The 18,343-nt window shown below is 40.0% G+C and overlaps 1 protein-coding gene across 2 annotated transcripts in view; it reads right to left on the bottom strand.

Moving 5' to 3' along the window:
• Nebl (nebulette) overlaps positions 1-18,343 on the bottom strand; it is a 360,004-nt gene that overhangs the window by 48,130 nt on the left and 293,531 nt on the right. The window contains exons 14-17 of one of the 2 annotated variants that reach the window (XM_052156989.1): positions 17,448-17,555; positions 11,799-11,909; positions 7,131-7,241; positions 3,711-3,821 (exon numbers count right to left, since the gene is read on the bottom strand). The exons of the other annotated variant lie outside the window; for it this stretch is intronic. Of the exons in view, the coding sequence (XP_052012949.1) occupies positions 3,711-3,821; positions 7,131-7,241; positions 11,799-11,909; positions 17,448-17,555 (441 nt within the window). The remainder of the gene's footprint in view (positions 1-3,710; positions 3,822-7,130; positions 7,242-11,798; positions 11,910-17,447; positions 17,556-18,343) is intronic. 2 annotated transcript variants of the gene reach the window in all.

Raw genomic sequence — 18,343 nt, 5'->3', positions numbered from 1 at the left:
ACTTCCGTTCTAAACTACTGGGTTTATATAACATTATCCCAAGTCTCTGGACCCTATAGGCATTAAATAAATCACTGTACCTCAACCTTGGGTCTATGTGGTTAGTTCAGGGATGGTGTGCACTTCCTTTACCATGGAGAATATCAGAAAAGCCTTTCCTTTTATTCCTGGATATGAATGACAACAGATTCACCCTGTCTGGGAACTAAGGGAGGAAGGAAACTGAACCATATGATCCTTAAATGATGTGTAACCTCTCAGAATGACTAGGTACATTCTGGAAAAGGTGTCACTAGGCAACGTCATCACTGTATGACCACACTTGGATGGTTTAAAACAGCATATGATAACAGCTTCATTCCAAGAGAACAAATGTACCGAGAGCCTCAGTCAGAGTTCAGTTTGCTAATGTCTTATTGGCTGTAGAAAGTCACACAGTTAAGCCCACAGAAACAGTACAAGTTTGAATAATGGAGGACATTAACCTAACAATATATCACATCGACATTATTTTTAAGCTCAGCTTTGGATACTAATATTAATAGCAAAATCCCAAACTTTAGTTGCAAAGGATTAGAGAGTCTATCAGTTTGGTAAGATGGATCATGTGTAACTAAGATTACACAAATGAGTTACGTAGAATATAAAGATGATGGCAACTCCAGAACCTCCCCAGGGCCACGTGGACCACGGTTGACTCCTCTAGGCCTATTTTTCCCTCTCTTTCTACTCATTCCATATTTCTTGCTCTAGGAGGATGCTTTCAGTTCCAATGATAATAATTTCAAAAGCTCCTTTTTCTAGCCCTGTATGCCCACTCTGTTGCAATACACTCTAATCTGGTAAGTGAACTTGATGCAGCCTCTGACACAGAATAAGAAAGGTTCATAAAAATATAGCTGTTGTGGTAAAACAAAAACAAACAAAACTGTATATTAAGTGTGTGGGAACTGAGACAGAATCCAGGCTAAATATTTATTGTACCTGATAAAATCATGTTATGCCCTACTTTAAACCACTCCATATTGTATAAAGCCAGTTTTTTAGGCTCTGCCTTGCCCTCGGACATTCCGTTATGCAGGAAGCTTCTGACTTGTTTTGACTATGGCCCCCTGGGTGGCCCTCAAAGCCACATCCTCTATCAGGCACCCTTCATCTAGCACACCCCTGATCAATGCCTCGCTCCTAGGTCTAGAAAGGGAGGCAGCTGAGAAGTTTAGTAGGAAGAAGTGGAACTGTGGATACATTTGTGTGCCAAATTATAGCAGGAAAACTCACAAATTTATGAAGTAGACCAGACTAAGCAAAGGTGTAATGTTCTCACCTGGACTTCACACGCGATGGATACCTACCACTGTGACAGAATGGCCCCAGCCAGCCAATAACTTCATCCCCGATGTGTGACAGTGATCAGGGCGTCCCTGACCTGGCTCAGTCCCCAGCTATTTGACACAGCTACCTAACTGCTTACTCATCTACCTGCTCACCCCATCTGGACCTGAACCTGATGAGCTGGTCCCTGCTCCTGACCCATTTCCCACTTGAGACGCAGTTTTGCCTTTACACCTCTGACTTCTGCAGCCTTGTTCCTAACTCTGACTTGAACTCCCCCAGCATCAGTACCAGCAGCTCCTGCTCTTCACTGATCTGGTTCGTTTGCATCTATCCAGACTCTTAGCCCACTTCTAAAAGCTCCTGAACTTTGAACTCCGCTGCAGCATCTTTTACTTGAATTCATTCTTTAACACATGCACATATATTCATTCTTTAATATTTTATGGGTGTGTATATGTATATGTGTGTGTGTGTATACATGAATGTTCTTACATAAAAACATGCACATACATATACTATGTGTGTGTGATGCATGAGCATCAACGGTAATTAAGATTAGAATAAAGAACTTTCATCCACCTTGTTCAAGATACCAAGGTTGGTTGGTGGTTTTTATAGTCATTGAAACTGCTAAACTTTATGAATTTGTTATTCAAAATATGTTGATACTGTGGAAAAAAACCAAACATGCCCATGTATATTTCCAATGTAGCTCACTCGTGACACCATCAGTCCTGGTATGATGATATGGTATATGGTACCTTAATCTGTTCTAAATGGATTTAAGACAGTGTTACAGGATGTAATTGATGGGCAGAATCAAAGTGACATCTAAGACTTGTGTGACTCCATTTGAAGAGGCAGAAGAGAGATGAAGGTTCTAGTTTTGACACGTCATGTTGAGATCTTACTACACATGTAGACAACAGGTGTTTCAACGGACATAGTCACATCCATGTTATAAATCATACAATGTTTCTAAAGGAGCTAGGCAAAGTATAGAAAGTAATAAAAAAAGAATTTGTAATAGTAAATGAATATGGAGCAAAGGGGAGCTCATAGCATTCAAGATTTGCTTAAGTTTCTATACATACAAGATCATGTCTGTCTACATATCATGCATACAGATCCAGAAGTCTCTACCATAAACTGCTAACAATGACCAGTTACCATATAAGAGTCACGGTAGCCCACAGTAGCCCCAGTGAGGCCCTACCACCAAACCTTGAGAAAAGCAAGTCACTCTCCCTAATCTGCACCTCAGCTTTAAATATTACTCTTACAAAATGTCAACACAATCAAGCTCTAGTGACTTATTCATACTCCCAAAATCATTGGGAGAGGTTGAGGAAGCATGGTGCCTAACCTCGGGCATCGCCCTAGAAAATGCAAAGATGGTCTGGCCTCTACAGCTCTGTTGTGCCACATCTTCATGTGTAGTGCATGAAGAGAAACCGGCACTGAATGAATGCACATGGTTGATCAAGATATTCCGTGCCTTAACCCAGAAGCTGCCTCTAGAAACCTCAAGCAGCTATAAAGTGAGCAAAGGATGTCTCCTGAACACACAATCACACAGAACCCAAGACTATACTCAAATTAAAAACTCTCTATATAGTCATAACATTTCCTTCTAAACACTGGAAGCACAAATATGTCAAGCAGAATATGAGCTATCCTAGAGAAAATGCCCTACAAAAGTATTTATCATACCCTAGATTAACCTGAGATGTGTTGTATTACAGTAATGATGTATATCAGAGGGTGAGTCCCTGCATACATGTATGCATGTGTGTTCTATTACAATGGTTTTTTCCAAGCTTCCTTGGGTGCATTTAAAGGTTATGAGAGATGTGGAGAATATAAATTTCCAAATAAACATCATGATTTGAAGTGATTTCCAAGGTTGGAACTGGAAAATATCATCCTAAGTGAGGTAACACAATTATAAAAGAACACACATGGAATGCAATCACTGATAAGTGGATATTAGCCCAGAAGTTCTTAATACCCAAGACACAATTCACATATCAAATGATTCACAAGAAGAAGGAAGGAGAGGGCCCTGGTCTTGGAAAGGCTTGATGCAGCAATGTAGGGGATTACCAGGACAGAGAAGTGGGAGGGGGTTGATTGGGGAACAGGCAGAGGGAAGAGGGCTTATGGGACTTAGGATAACTGGGAAAGGGGAAATCATTTAGAATGTAAACAAAGAATATAGAAAAGAAAAAGAAAAAAAAAGGAAGTGATTTCCATTCCAAACATCAATGCCACCCATGGAGCTTCGAGAGATTCCATGCACTCATCCAGTGTTGGTGTGCTTTACTGAGTACAAACACTGGAGTTCCAAGGTCTGGGCAACCCCCTCCACTCACCTCACTGGCTATCTTGGCAGCTCTTTTGGCACGTTGTATTTCAAGGGTATCGGTGTCGATTTGCATTCCCTTGCCTTTAATTTCCAACTCCAGATCCTTTTTGTATTCCTTCTATAAAAACAACAATTCAACATAACTTAGTCATTCTGTGGACAACACATGCTTTTGCAGTCCATGATACCAAAACAAACAAACAAGTGAACACACTAAACATTTTTAAATGATCAAGAGAGGACTGTAGGATGGTTCGCTGGATAAAGCACTTGTCACATAAGCAGTAAGGTTGAGTTTAAATCCCCCAGAAGCCACGTATGCTCAACCAGACACAGCAGTGAGCTCTAGGTTCAGCAGAGACCCTCAGTTAATAAAGGAAAGAGCAATCGAAAAAGATACTCAACTCCAACCTCTGGCTATATGCTATACACATGTGCAACTCGCACATATGCAAACTCACATACATGAATAAACACACACATGAATTTACAAAAAAAGAAAAAAGGTAAGTGACCAATGTCCAAGAGAATACTTATTGCTACGCATGAGCACTCAAATCTACTTATGTCGTGAAGGATACAAAATTAGAACCATTACCCTCACTCGAGATGTTTTTATACTGTTAAAAAGTCAATAGTGGAGTGAGAGTCTTCATGGAGGGCAGCCTTGGAGGCTGGGAGACAGGCAAAAGGATACAGACCAGTTTGTGATTAGAAAAAAAAAAAAAAAAAAAAAAAGACCAGGAATGAGGCCAGTGCACTTAGCAGCCAAGCTATGTGATAGTACAGATGACTCCAGCCATTCCTATGTGCCTGTGAAAAGGGAAATGAGCATGGCTCCAGGGAAGATCCACAGTGAGGAACAGGAGGCAGCGACAGAGAGCCCAGCATCAGTGGGCTGAGGAACAGAGGGGTGCCTTTCTCTGCTCTTTGTTCCTGCCCTAGGACCACCCAGTCTTTTTTTCCTAATGCCTGGTGTGCTGCTATTCCCACTGCCACCACTACCATCTTACTACTCAGGATTCAACTGGCCTTGCCATACTAGGTACACAGGAAACTTTCCAGATATAATTGACAAGCAATAACGGGATTGGCCCCTCAATGAAGATTCGCTCCATTGTTGCAACTCAAGAAGATTGCTCCTGTTACTAGCAGTCTTCCCTGTTTCCACATGAACTTCGAGATTTTTTTTTATTTCTGTGAAGAACACAAACAGGAACATTTGACTTCTTTACCTGTGCATACCCCTTTTATTTCCCCATCTTATCGTACTGTTCTAGCAAAATTCTAAGCACCATATTGAACTGGAGAGGGGATACTGGCTACCTGTCTTGCTCCTGATTTTAATAGAATTGCTTTGAGGTTTACTACATTTAACAGAAATACTATGGATTTGACATATATAACAGCCTTTATAACGCTGAGGTATGTTTTCTCCAATCCTATCGTCTCTAATTCTTTTATTATGAAGGGATGTTAGGTTTTGTCAAAAGAATTTTCTCTCTCTACTAAGATGATCAAATCTTTAAGTGCATTTACATGTTGTATTACATTTATCAATTTGCATATGTTAAACAATCCTTGCATCTCTGGGATAAGGTCAACTTGGTCACAGTGAATGAATGATCTTTTCCTGCATGCCTGTGCTCACTTTGTTGTGATATCTCCCTATCATTTCTAATTTTATCAGTTTGGATCTTCTTTTTCTTTTAGGTAATTCGGCTAAGGTTTGCCCATCTTGTTTATCTTTTCAAAGAACCAACTCTCCATGTAATTGGTTCTTCGTATTGGCTTGTTTGCATATCCGTCTCTAGTTCTTTCATTTCTGCCCTGGATTCAGTTATTTGTCCCATCTACTGCTTCAGTTTGATTTGTTCTTGTATTTCAAACCCTTTGAATGTATTTGTAAATTATCTATTTGAAATCCATCTCATTTTTAATGTAAGTACTCAGAACAATACATTTCCTTCCTATGACTCTTTTTTTCATTACATCCTAGAGATTTTAATTATGTTTTCATTTTTATTTAATTCCAAGACCTTTTTAATTTTCTCTTCAATTTCCTCAGTGGTTCAAATACTTAACCAACTGAATAGTTTAAAGTCCATGAGTTCGTATGACTTCTGTTTATTTATCTTTGGTTATTTTTTTTGATATTTTTGCTATTTGTTGATCAAGTTTTTCTTGATTGTAGTCAGATAGAATACATGGAGTTAGTTTGATTTTCCTAAATTCATTAAGACTTTCTTTGTGTATTAAGATATTATCTGTTTTAGAGAAACTTCATTAGCATACTGAAGTGGGACAACATGCATCCGTAGATGTGTGTGGGTAGAATGTTGGGTAAGTGCACAGCAGGTCCATGTGGCCAATGGTACCATTTAGCTTTAGTGTTTCTATGGTTACATTCTGTCCATTGATGAAGGTCAACTACTGTGTTGGGGTTAATGCCTAGTGGTATTTGCTTTATGAAATTGGGTGCATCCAATTTTGGTGGACTTACGTTTACAATCAATATCCTCTTGGTAGATTGAAATGAAGTGGCCTGCTTTGTCTCCTCTGATTGGTTTCGGCTTGAGTCTTTTGTGTTAGTTCAGAACAGCTGTCCCTGCTTGTTTCCCAGTCCCATTTGCTTAGAATATTTCTCTCCACCTTTCACTCTAAAGTTGTATCTAGCCAAAAAACCTGGGGTTTCTTTCTTGTAGAAAGCAAAAACAGTAGATGCTGTTTGCTGATTCAGTGGGCTAGTCTGTCTTTGGATTGTGTGATTGAATCAGGTGTTGGAAGCCATATTAGTCTTGCGAGGTTCTTAGGTCAGAGTGGGTGGGTCCAAAGCAGAGGAAGTGTGCTGGATGCCTGAAGTGAGGTGTGCAGGGGCGTGCCAAGTTTTTGAAACACTGAAGAGTGTCAAAGCCATGGCAGGATCCCCAAGTAATGGCACTAGAAGGAACATGAGACGGAAACTGGACATGTCATTTAAAGGGCATTCTTATGAGGTTCATATGAAATAAGAAGCAGCAACTACTTTCACTCCATACAGAAGTTTAACTCCTCAGGAGCCAGATGAAGACAAGAAATGTGTGTTACTTAAAGAGCAAGACAACACAAGGTGCTCAGTTGCAGCTGCCGCCAGGACACAAGGCCACACCTGCCTGTTTCCCCCCTTCATTTGCTTCCAGAGAACCAGATCAAAATCTCATAGGAATATTTTGCCTGTGACACAGAGTTCTCTAAGATGGCCATTCCCCCACCACCACCACCGCATATAGAAAGATTGTGGAGATGAAATTATCTTTAATTTGGTATCTGAGAAAAGCCTGAGACCTGGCTGGCTGCTATCATCTACACAAGTGGCATCATGGAGCCTTTGGGAAAGCTCTATCGTGAGGAAAGAAGCTGAAAACGGTCTCTAAGGGAAGTCACTCACCTCGCTGGCTATTTCAGATGCTCGCCTCGCTCTCTGAATATCAAGAACTTCCGAACTAAGTTCCATTCCTTTCCCTTTGATCTCATTTTCCAAATCTTTTTTATATTCTTTCTATAAGACAAGAATAGAACACCGCATTTGGAGATTTCTCCACAATTACTTTAACTCATATACCAGTTTACATATCTTCTAGAGACCGCAGACAGGAGAAAATATTGTTAGGAAGGAAAAATTAGATGCTGAACGTCCTTGCCAACTTCCCATTGACGTTTTGCTTTCTCCTCTAGCAAACTCAAGGTGGCATCCATCTGAGCAGCGTTTCTCCTTTCTCCCAGCATCTTTTGGCATCATACTAAGCTTCTTTAAAAAGATACAATCCCTTTAAGAGCTGGAGAAAAATCTTAAGAATACATATGCTTCTTATTATTTGAAGTGATTTTAAAAATATCAATTTGATGTGAATTTCTAAAAAAAACTAACTGGAAAAGAATTACAAAGCCAAAGCTTGCTATAGCCAGAGGTTTTTTAAAATTTATATTTTATTCAAAGATGTGTTTAAAAAAAACAAATACCTTTCTTGACATGGAAAAGAGACTTTGAATGTCTTAATATCACATATTTTTTAAAATTTTTACACATAGCGTAGGCTAGCCTAGAAATCACAAATAGGCAAATGTGACCTTGAAGTTCTAATCTTTCTCCCCCTGCTTTCGGAGTGCTGGGATTATAGGTATGAACTTCCAAACTTATTTTAGGAGGTGCAGGGATGGAAGCCAGAGGGTGCATGTCAGGCAATCTGCTAAGTGAGCTATATCCCAATCTTTGATACAGCATTTTAAGTACACACAGTTGCTTTATAGCCTCTTCTATTCTCAACTGAGAAATTGTTTATTTCCTTATTTACTGGCACCATAAAGTTCCATCAAACTGGGTTTCATTTTTGACTATTTTGCTAAATGAAAGATATAATTCCCTTTAATGATAAGAATTTAGGTTCCGGGCTGGGCAGTAGTGGTGCACGCCTGTAATCCCAGCACTCTTGGAGGCAGAGGCAGGCGGATTTCTGAGTTTGAGGCCAGCCTGGTCTACAGAGTGAGTTGCAGGACAGCCAGAGCTATACAGAGAAATTCTGTCTGGGGGAAAAAAAAGAAAAAGAAAGAAAGAAAGAAGGGAGGAAGGGAGGGAGGAAGGAAGGAAGGAAGGAAGGAAGGAAGGAAGGAAGGAAGGAAGGAAGGAAGGAAGGAAGGAAAGAAAGAGAGAGAGAAAGAAAGAAAGAAAGAAAGAAAGAAAGAAAGAAAGAGAGAGAGAGAGAGAGAGAGAGAGAGAGAGAGAGAGAGAGAGAGAGAGAGAGAAAGAAAGAGAGAAAGAAAGAAAGAGAGAAAAAAGAATTTAGGTTCCTGTTAATTCTGGAGTTCATGTCTCACACACACACACACACACACACACACACACACACAAACACACACCTCACACTATCCTGAGTCATTAAATTAGCCTGAGTTTTGATCAAACAATAGCTTTCGGAGACATTGTCAAGCATGCCTGTGATTTTATAAGTAGCTCTCAGTCAAATGACCTTGATGAAAGTCGCAACCTTTCTACTAATTTGGTCACGTGAACTTTAGGAGGCCTTTGAGTAACTCAGTCTCCATTTCCATCTTGGAAAAAGGAAATAAAATAAATGTCTTATTAATACCAAAGGGCAATGGAGGAAAATAAGGCAAAATATTGGTGCAGCCAAAGGCCTTTCATAAAACATACATCTTAAAATATAAAATGATATTTGGGAGACTCTACATGGCAATATAAAACCATAAAATAAGGAGTATGGAATCTATTACAGCTAAGGGCTTATATCTAAAAATTTCTAATTGTATCAAGTAACCAAGTGGCTTTTTCAATTAGCTATCTCTATGTTACTAATTAAAAGATTAGTCATAGCCATTAAGAAAGAAATACTTGTATCCCTCCCAAAATCTATATGTGGAAGCCCCAGCTCCCTTGGGAAGAATTTGGGTTTCTATGGGGATATGAGGTTATGTAGGGACCATGCTGAGATGTGACACCGGAAGCAGTCACCAGCAAAAGAGGAGCAGGGCTCTCACCTGGAGCCAAAGCCACCAGCACCTGACTCGGGGCCTCTTGGTTTACAGAACCAGGAGAACTACCTGATGTCGAACCACTCGGTTTACAATATTTCCTTATAACAGCCACAAGCTGCCTGCTCCAGTGAACAGTTTTGTGGGCCTTTTCCTGTTGTCCTGTCCAGACATTCAGAATCCTAAGTCCAAAATGTTATCAATAAAATCTTACAATTTTAGTTATAAGAAACTCGTAGCGTTGCTGTTCTGAATACGTCCTTTGAAAGAAAGAGAGTGATATTTTTCGCCATTAAGAAGGAAGGAAGGAATAAAAGGGAAGAGTCGAGGACCAACGTCACTTTGTCACCTGTATGACAATGACTGGCAGATCCTGTCCTAACAGGACACAGCAGTGCAGCTTTACAACAGAGAGCAGTACCAGGACATCAACATTTATTTGCTCTCGACTTCAAAGAAAATATATGCAAATAAGAAGTGACAAAAGGGGGCGGGGCAATAGAATCCGCACAGAAGCTATATTGCTATTCCAAGAAATCACAGCAATGCCTGATGTCCCTTGAGCAGCACAGGCCGGCTGCCATTTACTTATTAAAAGCTTGTGACTATCATCGTAACATCTACCCAGATTATAGTGATGACTGGTTTCCCTGTCATAAGATGTTATGATAATTGCAATGAATATGGAAATAATAAAGATGAAGCCAACATAGATTAAGCCCCAGGACAGGCTAAAAAAATGACAAAATGTATTTAAGTTAGCCTTTTAAATAAATATCATAAAATCCACCAAAGCATCTAAAGTACAATACTAATACTCCTGTATATGCACCCTGGTTTAATAACTATGATATTGCCAGGCAGTGGTGGCACACACCTTTAATCCCAGCACTTGGGAGGCAGAGGCAGGTGGATTTTTGAGTTCGAGGCCAACCTGGTCTACAGAGTGACTTCTAGGTCAGCCAGGGCTACATAGAGAGACCCTGTCTCAAAAAAAAAAAAAAAAAGCTTGTGACTAAAAATCCCACCTCCAGTCAGGACTCATGGGTCACTTCATTCCAGGGGTTTAGGACATTTCTTAGATTCAAAAATTTAGAATAAGACCACTTTTCTTTTTACAGGTGTATGCTACTCATACATTATATTCTAGATCGCATTAACATATAATCATTTAAATGAACATGTCACAGTAGAGTTAGCTTCAAGCCACTTGGGGGAAATGGATTAATTTCTTAAAGTGTTGAAGTACAAGTAAAATGTTTTGCTTTATTAAAGTTATGACATTTAATATTCAACAAGTTTAATATATTAATTGTGAACTAAATTTTAATTAAATTGTCAATAACATTTCTATGGAGATAAAAGCAAAAAAAAAAAAAACAAAAACAAAAAAAAAACAATATGAGTAATTCTGCCCCATACACTAACTCTATAATTTTTCTCTAGATAAAAGAGAAAGAACTCTTGAATGAATCATGTGACTTTCCCATGTGAGTAGCTCATCTCTGATTTCAAATGTCATGATGCTACAGGGAAACTGCCCCAAAAGCTAGAGCGATGATTCAGCAACTAGGAATATGCACTGCTCATCCAGAGGACTCGAGTTAGGCTCCCATTTGGGTGGCTTACAGTTTTGGGTCTAATACCCAATTCTGGCCTCTGTAGATGCTGCACTCATGCACACAAATCCACACATGTGCACATTATTAAAAATTAAGATAAAAAATTTAAAAAAAGTAAGGCCCATTGTAGAATATGTTTTATGATAGCTGACAAAAATCAAGCTTTCAAGAAAGTGGTTTTCTCAACCAGGCAATGGTGACACACACCTGTAATCCCAGCACTCCAGAGGTAGAGGAAGGCAGCCTCTGTGAGTTCAAGGCCAGCCTGATCTCAACAGTGAGTTCTATGACATACAGAACTGTGGTTACATAGAGAAATACACAGAGAAATGTTGCCTTGAAAAATAAGCAAAACAATGAGAATAAAAAGAAAAGGAAAAAGAAAAGAAAGTCGTTTCCTCAAGACAAGGCATATCCATTGTTCTCTCCCCATCTGCTGATCTCTGAGACTGCCGGGAATTCGGAAAACTCGGCTGCATAATTTGTGATAGTGAGGGACTGCATGCAGTTACCTCTCCATTATACATATACATATACATCATATACATACACATACACATACATATACATATGAGAATCAATCTTCTCTTTATTTTTTTTTATAGAAAACAGCTGTTATGAAGCTATAAAGCTCACTGCTTACTTACCTTCTGAGCTACAATCACAATGAAAGAGCAGAATATTTTCTAAGTTTTTCCTGACAATCTGGGTAATTTCTTCCTTCACTAGTAGATAGTTCTATTAACTTATTCTTTCCTATGTTACAAAATTGCAAGGCTCTGTCAGTGAGGGTCAGAATAAAGAGTCCACAAAACAAATATGCAATTAGCACAGAATTGTTAAGTAGGTTATTCTGGAGTGACTTCTTCCGCGTCCCTCCTTGGTGACATTTAGTGTCACCTGAAAGGCCACACCGTAACCGCTAATATAAACTCCCAAGGCCGTACCTCCCTCATCAGGTTGCTGATGTGCTTCACATGCAGAAATGCAGGGGTCTTGTCTAAATCCAGTGAGGACCTTCCTTTAATCTCCTTCTCAAAATCCTCTTTGTAAGCTTTCTGTTGAATGAAGACATCACATTCAGTGTAGAGAACACTAGTTGGTGTAAGAAAACTACGAGAACAGACATTCATTCTCATAACAAAACTCATAATTCTAGCATCTCAGTTTTCTTTATTATTTCAATCATTTATCATAAAAACTGGCAGACAACAGCAACAACCTCAAAGGAAAAAAAAACTCACTCGGCAAAACTAACTAGTCTTCTTAACAGCAGAAAAATAATTGCAACTTTGTCAGTTACAGGTTTTTACCAAAGAGTAACAGAGTCACCAAACAGCACCTCCCATGCTGAATGAAGGCATGGAGCATTGTATGTGACTAACACCTCTCCATGTCACAGGAAGAATAAGACAGGCTCTCTGATGGGCCATCATATGACATCGCTCAAAATGGAGCATGGTTCATTCACTGGAAGAAACTCTGGTGGTGTAGAAGGCAATTCAAATTCAACAGTATAAATGCTCATGGCTCCCTTATCCTTCTCAAGGTCAGAATTTCATGAGTCTCTGAGAAGCAATTTTAAAATAGAAAATGGGTGTTCTGTTGCTTCATGACTTAAGCACTGGGAATATTTCATTCTTGTCATAATGTCGTGGATCCTTCTTTATTAAGAGTTCACAGAAGCAGCTTGGAGTAGTCCATGATTAAGAACTTACAGATCATATGTGAGGCCTGAAGTTCACATGAGAAATGAATGGGAGGTGCCTATGACGATCCTGTTGGTTTGTTATAAATCTATAACAAACCTGGCCTTTCAGGCGTGCTTTGACATCTTTAGATATGACTATAAATTCTAGAATTTGAGTTATACACTTGAAAATCAGTGATGACCCCGATTTTATTTTTAAAGACTTATATATTTCCATTTTATGTGTATGAGTGTTTTGTCTGTATGTATACATGAACAGTATATATGATGCTCATGGAGGACAGAAGAGAGCACTGGATTTACTGAACCTGGCATTAGATAGGTTGCAAGATGCCACATGGGTGCTGGATACTGAATCTAGGTCTCTGCAACAGCAGAAAGATTTTTAACCACTGAACCATCTCTCCAACCCCAATGACCCTTGTTTTATGATTACAAAGATGATCTCTTCAAATTGCAAAGTATCTATTTCCCTGAATGTTTACTAAACAGGAGCCAGATTTTACCAAATAATTTATTCAGAATATATCATAAAGATAAGATAAACAAATCGTGACTAAGATTGTTATTTGTGCAAAAGGAGAAGCTATTTCTAGGCTCATTGTAAATTTATTACAAAGGAAGGTAATTGTGAAAACAAACATTTTCTCCAAACCTGGAGAGATGAAGAGAAACACACTATGTCGTCATATAGCACTGTTACATGTGCACTCAGCCAACCGCGAGCTGTGAGAAAAGGCTGGGGTGGACAGATGTTCTGCATATCAATCAAGAGGTTCACTGAAGGCACGTTCAGCTAAAGAACCATGAATATACCAGAGAAAAAGTTATGAGGAATTGTTCTTTTTTCATGTAGAACCAATTGGGAAAACGACTGCACCCCAATCCTATAACATTTCTAGGCCACACAGATTTTTTATAAAATAAAATAAGGTGTGATGTGCACTTACTTACATTTGATAATCACTTCAAAGAACACTTGTCTGGAGCAAAATCACTGCAGTTAAGTCATTAAGAAAAGTTGGTTTTCCCCTAACTAGCCTCAGTGGGAGAGGATGAGCCTAGTCCTGCACCTGATGTGCCAGAGTGGGGGATACCCAGGGAAGGCCTTGACCCTCTCAGAGAAGGGGAAGGGTGGGACTCTGTGAAGGAGGACCTGGAGGGGGGCAGCGATCAGTATGGAAAGTGAATAAAAAAAAAAAAACTTAACTTCAGAAAATATTAAAGACTTTGAGAAGTTTTGGAATGTCTGTGTTAAGGCAAATTCAAATAAAAAAAATATGCCTGAGGGCTAAAGAGATGTCTCAGTGATTAAAAGCACTGACTGTTCTTCCAAAAGTCCTGAGTTCAAATCCCAGCAACCACGTGGTGGCTCACAACTATCTGTAATGAAATCTGATGCCTTCTTCTGGTGTGTCTGAAGACAGCTACAGTGTACTTACATACAATAAATAAACAAATCTTTTTTAAAAATGACTGGAACTCTATCAAAATAGGCAGCTCTAACTTTCCTGATTTCCTAAGAAGCACAAAAAAAAAAAAACCTTTTCCCCCCTCACCTTTTAAATCTGAAAAAAAAAAAAGCAAAGAAAAGAAAAAAAAAAAAAAAGAAAGGGTGTTTTAATTGGAACTGCCTAGAACACAGCCCAAAAAGCTCATTGCAGAAAGACTCTATGCAGAAAGACTTTTGTGCAAGTAAAAACAAAGAACTTCCTAAGGAAAGATTTAGAGATTTCTTCCAGAAAACAGACTAACCCTGTACCTGGCACCGACAGAAGTGAGATGAGCTGGAGTAAAGGTCAGAGAGAGATTCGAACAGCATTCTCTGAAATCAGGCTCCTCCCACGGCAGGTATCTCAGGGAATATAGTCTCAACTAGTTATAAGGGCTCGAAGCCAACTCTAAGAGAGGAGGCTCTCCTCTGGCCTGCTTTGTTCTTTTCATACCCTAAAGTACTTTTTTTAAAACATCATACTTTCTCTAAATTTTTTAGGTATTTATTTCTCTAGCCTTGACACTATCAACCTGGCCCAATGAGATTCCCTAATAGAAGCCCTGACTCTTATCAAACCTTTTTGAGGTTGGGACTAACTGGAAAAAAATCTGGAGGGAAATAAAAGAAGAGACTAATCATCAGTGTCTATAATTAAAGGGGAGCTTGCCTCACTGGAGGGAGGGAAAGGGCAAGAAGGGTGATGAAAATGAGAGAGACTGTCGTGAGGAATGAGGTGCTAAAATCCCAACTTTCCAAATTACCACTATGTCTAATTCAGAAACAAGGCCTTGGAATATATTAACCATGAATGATGAGGTAGGCGCAGGTTTGTTGGTGAGAAGAATGTTGAACAGTTCGTGTGCAAAAGAATTAAGGTAATCACAGAAAACATGTGGCAAAGGCTTCTCTGCATGAGTCTCTAGGGAGATTTTTGGTTTCTTTAAAAAAACATAAAAATATTATAAAATGTGTTTTCATTTTAATCCCAGGTGTGGGGTATGCAGCTGCTTCAGATTGTCCACAGCAGCTGACTGTGGATTTTGCCAGCTGCCAAGTGAGTTTCGTGAGTGTGTGACTCAAAGAAAAATCTATGACTGGGGGCTAGAGAGGTGGCTCAGTGATTAAGGGTACTAACTGCCCTTCCGAGGGGCTCTTCTGAAGGTCCTGAGTTCAAATCCCAGCAACCACATGATGGCTCACAACTATCTGTAATGAAATCTGAGACCCTCTTCTGGTGTATCTGAAGATAGCTGCAGTGTACATTTGGAATTCTGGTGACGTTTCCGATGAGACAGAGATGCTAGGACCCTGCCAGAAGGGGCTGGGTGGCCAGCTGGTGTTTGGACGCTGTTTTGTTGGTTGCAGTTTGTCAAGTAGTGGTGCACAAAAAGAGAAGGAGAAGAAATTAGATATTCTAACAGTGAATATCAAACTTGTTCCAAGGAACGAGCACACACCTACTCAGCAGGAAATATCTAAGGACACCCCTTTCCCTTGTATTCTTTTTTTTCTCTCCTACATAGTGTTAGGGGGTTGAAAAGGTGCGAGAAGGGGTTGGAGAAGAGAGGAAGAAAAGAAAAACCCACAAAATAGCTGTAAGTCTAATTCCATGTCTCCAACTCTAGCTGGAGATGCCAGGAGACTTAGCAGGGAGTCGACCAGCTCAGGAGGCAGGAGGATGCTGCCAGGGTGGTCTGGGGAGTCTTTGGGGGACCATGGGGAGGCAAAGGGGAGGCCAACGGGAGGCCATGGAAAGGTTGAGGGGACACAGTGCCGAGTGTGGCGATGCTGAGAGGGAGTCTGGAGAGCCTGAGGTGAAGCTGCGAGGTTATGATAAGACTGAAGCCACGCTCCAGTCTTTCATTTAAAAAGGGTGGAGGGTCTTTTGCTCTTGCGTCCTTCAGAGAACATGGGCTTAACAGTTCCACTTCCTGAGAACTGTGAAAGTCGAAACCTCTCCCTGGACTACAGGTCTGCAGCAGTGGCCACACGCTTCCTACGAAATGGCGCGTGCCATTAAAAATCCAGAGCTAGCTCACATAGAAGGCAGGACTGCTGTGGGAAACAATGGTGCAATGTAAGGGTTATCCTGAAACGCCTTCTATGCCGCTGTCTAGATGGAGAATGTGAAGCCAGTACCATTTGCCCTCTTTAAGGTGAGCTTGTGTGTGCTTCCAAACTTGGGCCAAGTTCAGCAGCTCGGCCAAGTCAGCTAAACCAGACAACTCACTCCGTCACTGACAGTTCTTTATCAAATTCAATAAAAGACTTAAGAAGATAAGACTGAAAAGGATAAATAATGCCTCTCTGCTCTTTGGCTTACAGAAGAAATTAACCAAGTGTGTCCAGTCTCAGATTGTCTGAGGGAATCTCAACAAAGCAGGTGGCAAACAAAAACGTTAATACTGCCTGACAGGACTGGCCAGGGCTTCTGTCCCTTAAACGTGGTAGCCCACTGGGAACCATAGATGTAGTAGTTGCTGACTGTAGACAAAACTGTGTGCCTGGCACCCTAAAGGAAAGAAAATGAAAGAATCACCTGGTCTGAGAAAACATAGTCTAAGGATAATCTTGCCTATGACAGGATTATCTTCTCTAGAAGAGAAGTAAACATACTCAACACATTTAAGCATTTCCTGGGGATGGCAGGATCAGTTAAATAAACTTGCAGAGAAGGAAAGGAAGTATCATGATTGCGACCAGGTCCTAAACCCCTGGTGACATTTACCAAATATGTGATTTTACTTGGGATAGTTAGTTTCAGTGTATTATTCTTGAATGAACTACTTTCTCTTCAAACCATTATCTTAAGGATTGAATGAGCTGATGTAGGTGGGGCTCTTAGCAAGGAGTCAGGCACAAAACAAGGATTTAAATTATTCAAATGCTGGTTCTATTACCATCGTAGGGGAAAGGGAAGAAAAGCAACCAGGTCTTCATTTGTTGAATGAGTTTTAGATACAGTTTTACATTGATACAGTTTGAAAGTGTGAGTGTATAATCCTGGACAATCTGAGACTGTCAGTGCTTTCCCATGGGGATGAGAACAGTGAGGATCACATCTGCTTAATAGCTTTAGTTACTGATCAGCAAAACTGGGCAGCAGACAAATTCAATGACCTTTGGCAGCGAGGAGCTGGATCTAGAACACAGGATCTGCCCTGCAGAGCTGTGCTGAGTCTAGCACAGGGTCCTTGAGCTTGTCCTACACAGTCCTGCTGAGTCTAGTCCTTGACCCTGCCACCCGGAGCAATGTTGGGTATCGAACACAGGTCCCAAGCCAGCCCCACAGAGCATCACTCTTGCCTCTAGAACCACTCATCACTGAGTGATTCTTTTCGAATGAGAAAAGTACCTAAGGAAAAATCGGCAGAAAGCCCAGAACCATACCTCACTCTGCATCTTCTGAGCCTCCTTTGAAGACTGATATGATGGCGTCTCAACAAACTCAAGCATGGACTTCCCCTTATTTTTCTCATATTCTTCTCTGTATTTTACCTGCATTGGAAAAATACTAAAATCATATAAAATAAGGGCTGTGCCTAGCTCAGTGTTAGAGTACATTCTTAGCAAGGACAAGGTCTTGGGATCAATTCCCAACAACAACAACCAAAAGCCCATGTAGTGAACGAACAATAAATGGACCCGAAATTAATCATCCTGTTTTATGTTCTCAAGTTATTCTTGCAGTTTAGGATGATGAGTGTGTTCCCCAGAGTTAGTGACATACAAGGGCCAAACATAAAAACTTTTAAGGATAAAAATTTATATTAGCCCAACTAAAAGGTGTTCAGTGTTGTGGGTCTTTAAGTAATGTATTCTATAGAGGACAAATAAAATATTGTGCCAAATAGGTAGAATATGTAAATATTTGTTAAATACATGGGTTATTCATATATATTTAATGATATATTATGAATTATTTGTATCACTTAAAATTTGTTTTATCTCCTTTCTTCTTATAAAGGGAAAGACACGTGCTGTTGCTTTGAGTTTTGATTTTTTCTTTTCCTTTTGTAGGTATGCATATGTATATGTATGTGTAGTATGTGTATGTGGTGTGTGCACATAAGTGTGTATGTGTGTGCAGGTATGTGTGCCTGTGTCACAGAGACCAGATGAGGATGCTGGGTTTTCTATTCTATTGTTCTCTGTCTTACTTCCTTGAGACAGAAATGGAGAGAGGGAAGGAGAGAGGGAGGGATGGAGGGAGGAGGAGAGTAGAAGGAAGAGAGAGAGAGAGAAGGAGGAGGAGGGGGGAGGGAGGGAGAGAAAGAGAATTTAAA

The sequence above is a fragment of the Apodemus sylvaticus genome, chromosome 14 (genome assembly GCF_947179515.1).
Source record: "Apodemus sylvaticus chromosome 14, mApoSyl1.1, whole genome shotgun sequence".
NCBI classification, from domain to species: domain Eukaryota; kingdom Metazoa; phylum Chordata; class Mammalia; order Rodentia; family Muridae; genus Apodemus; species Apodemus sylvaticus.
Note: the sequence above shows the minus strand (reverse complement) of the source record. Positions and strands in the feature narration are given on the sequence as shown.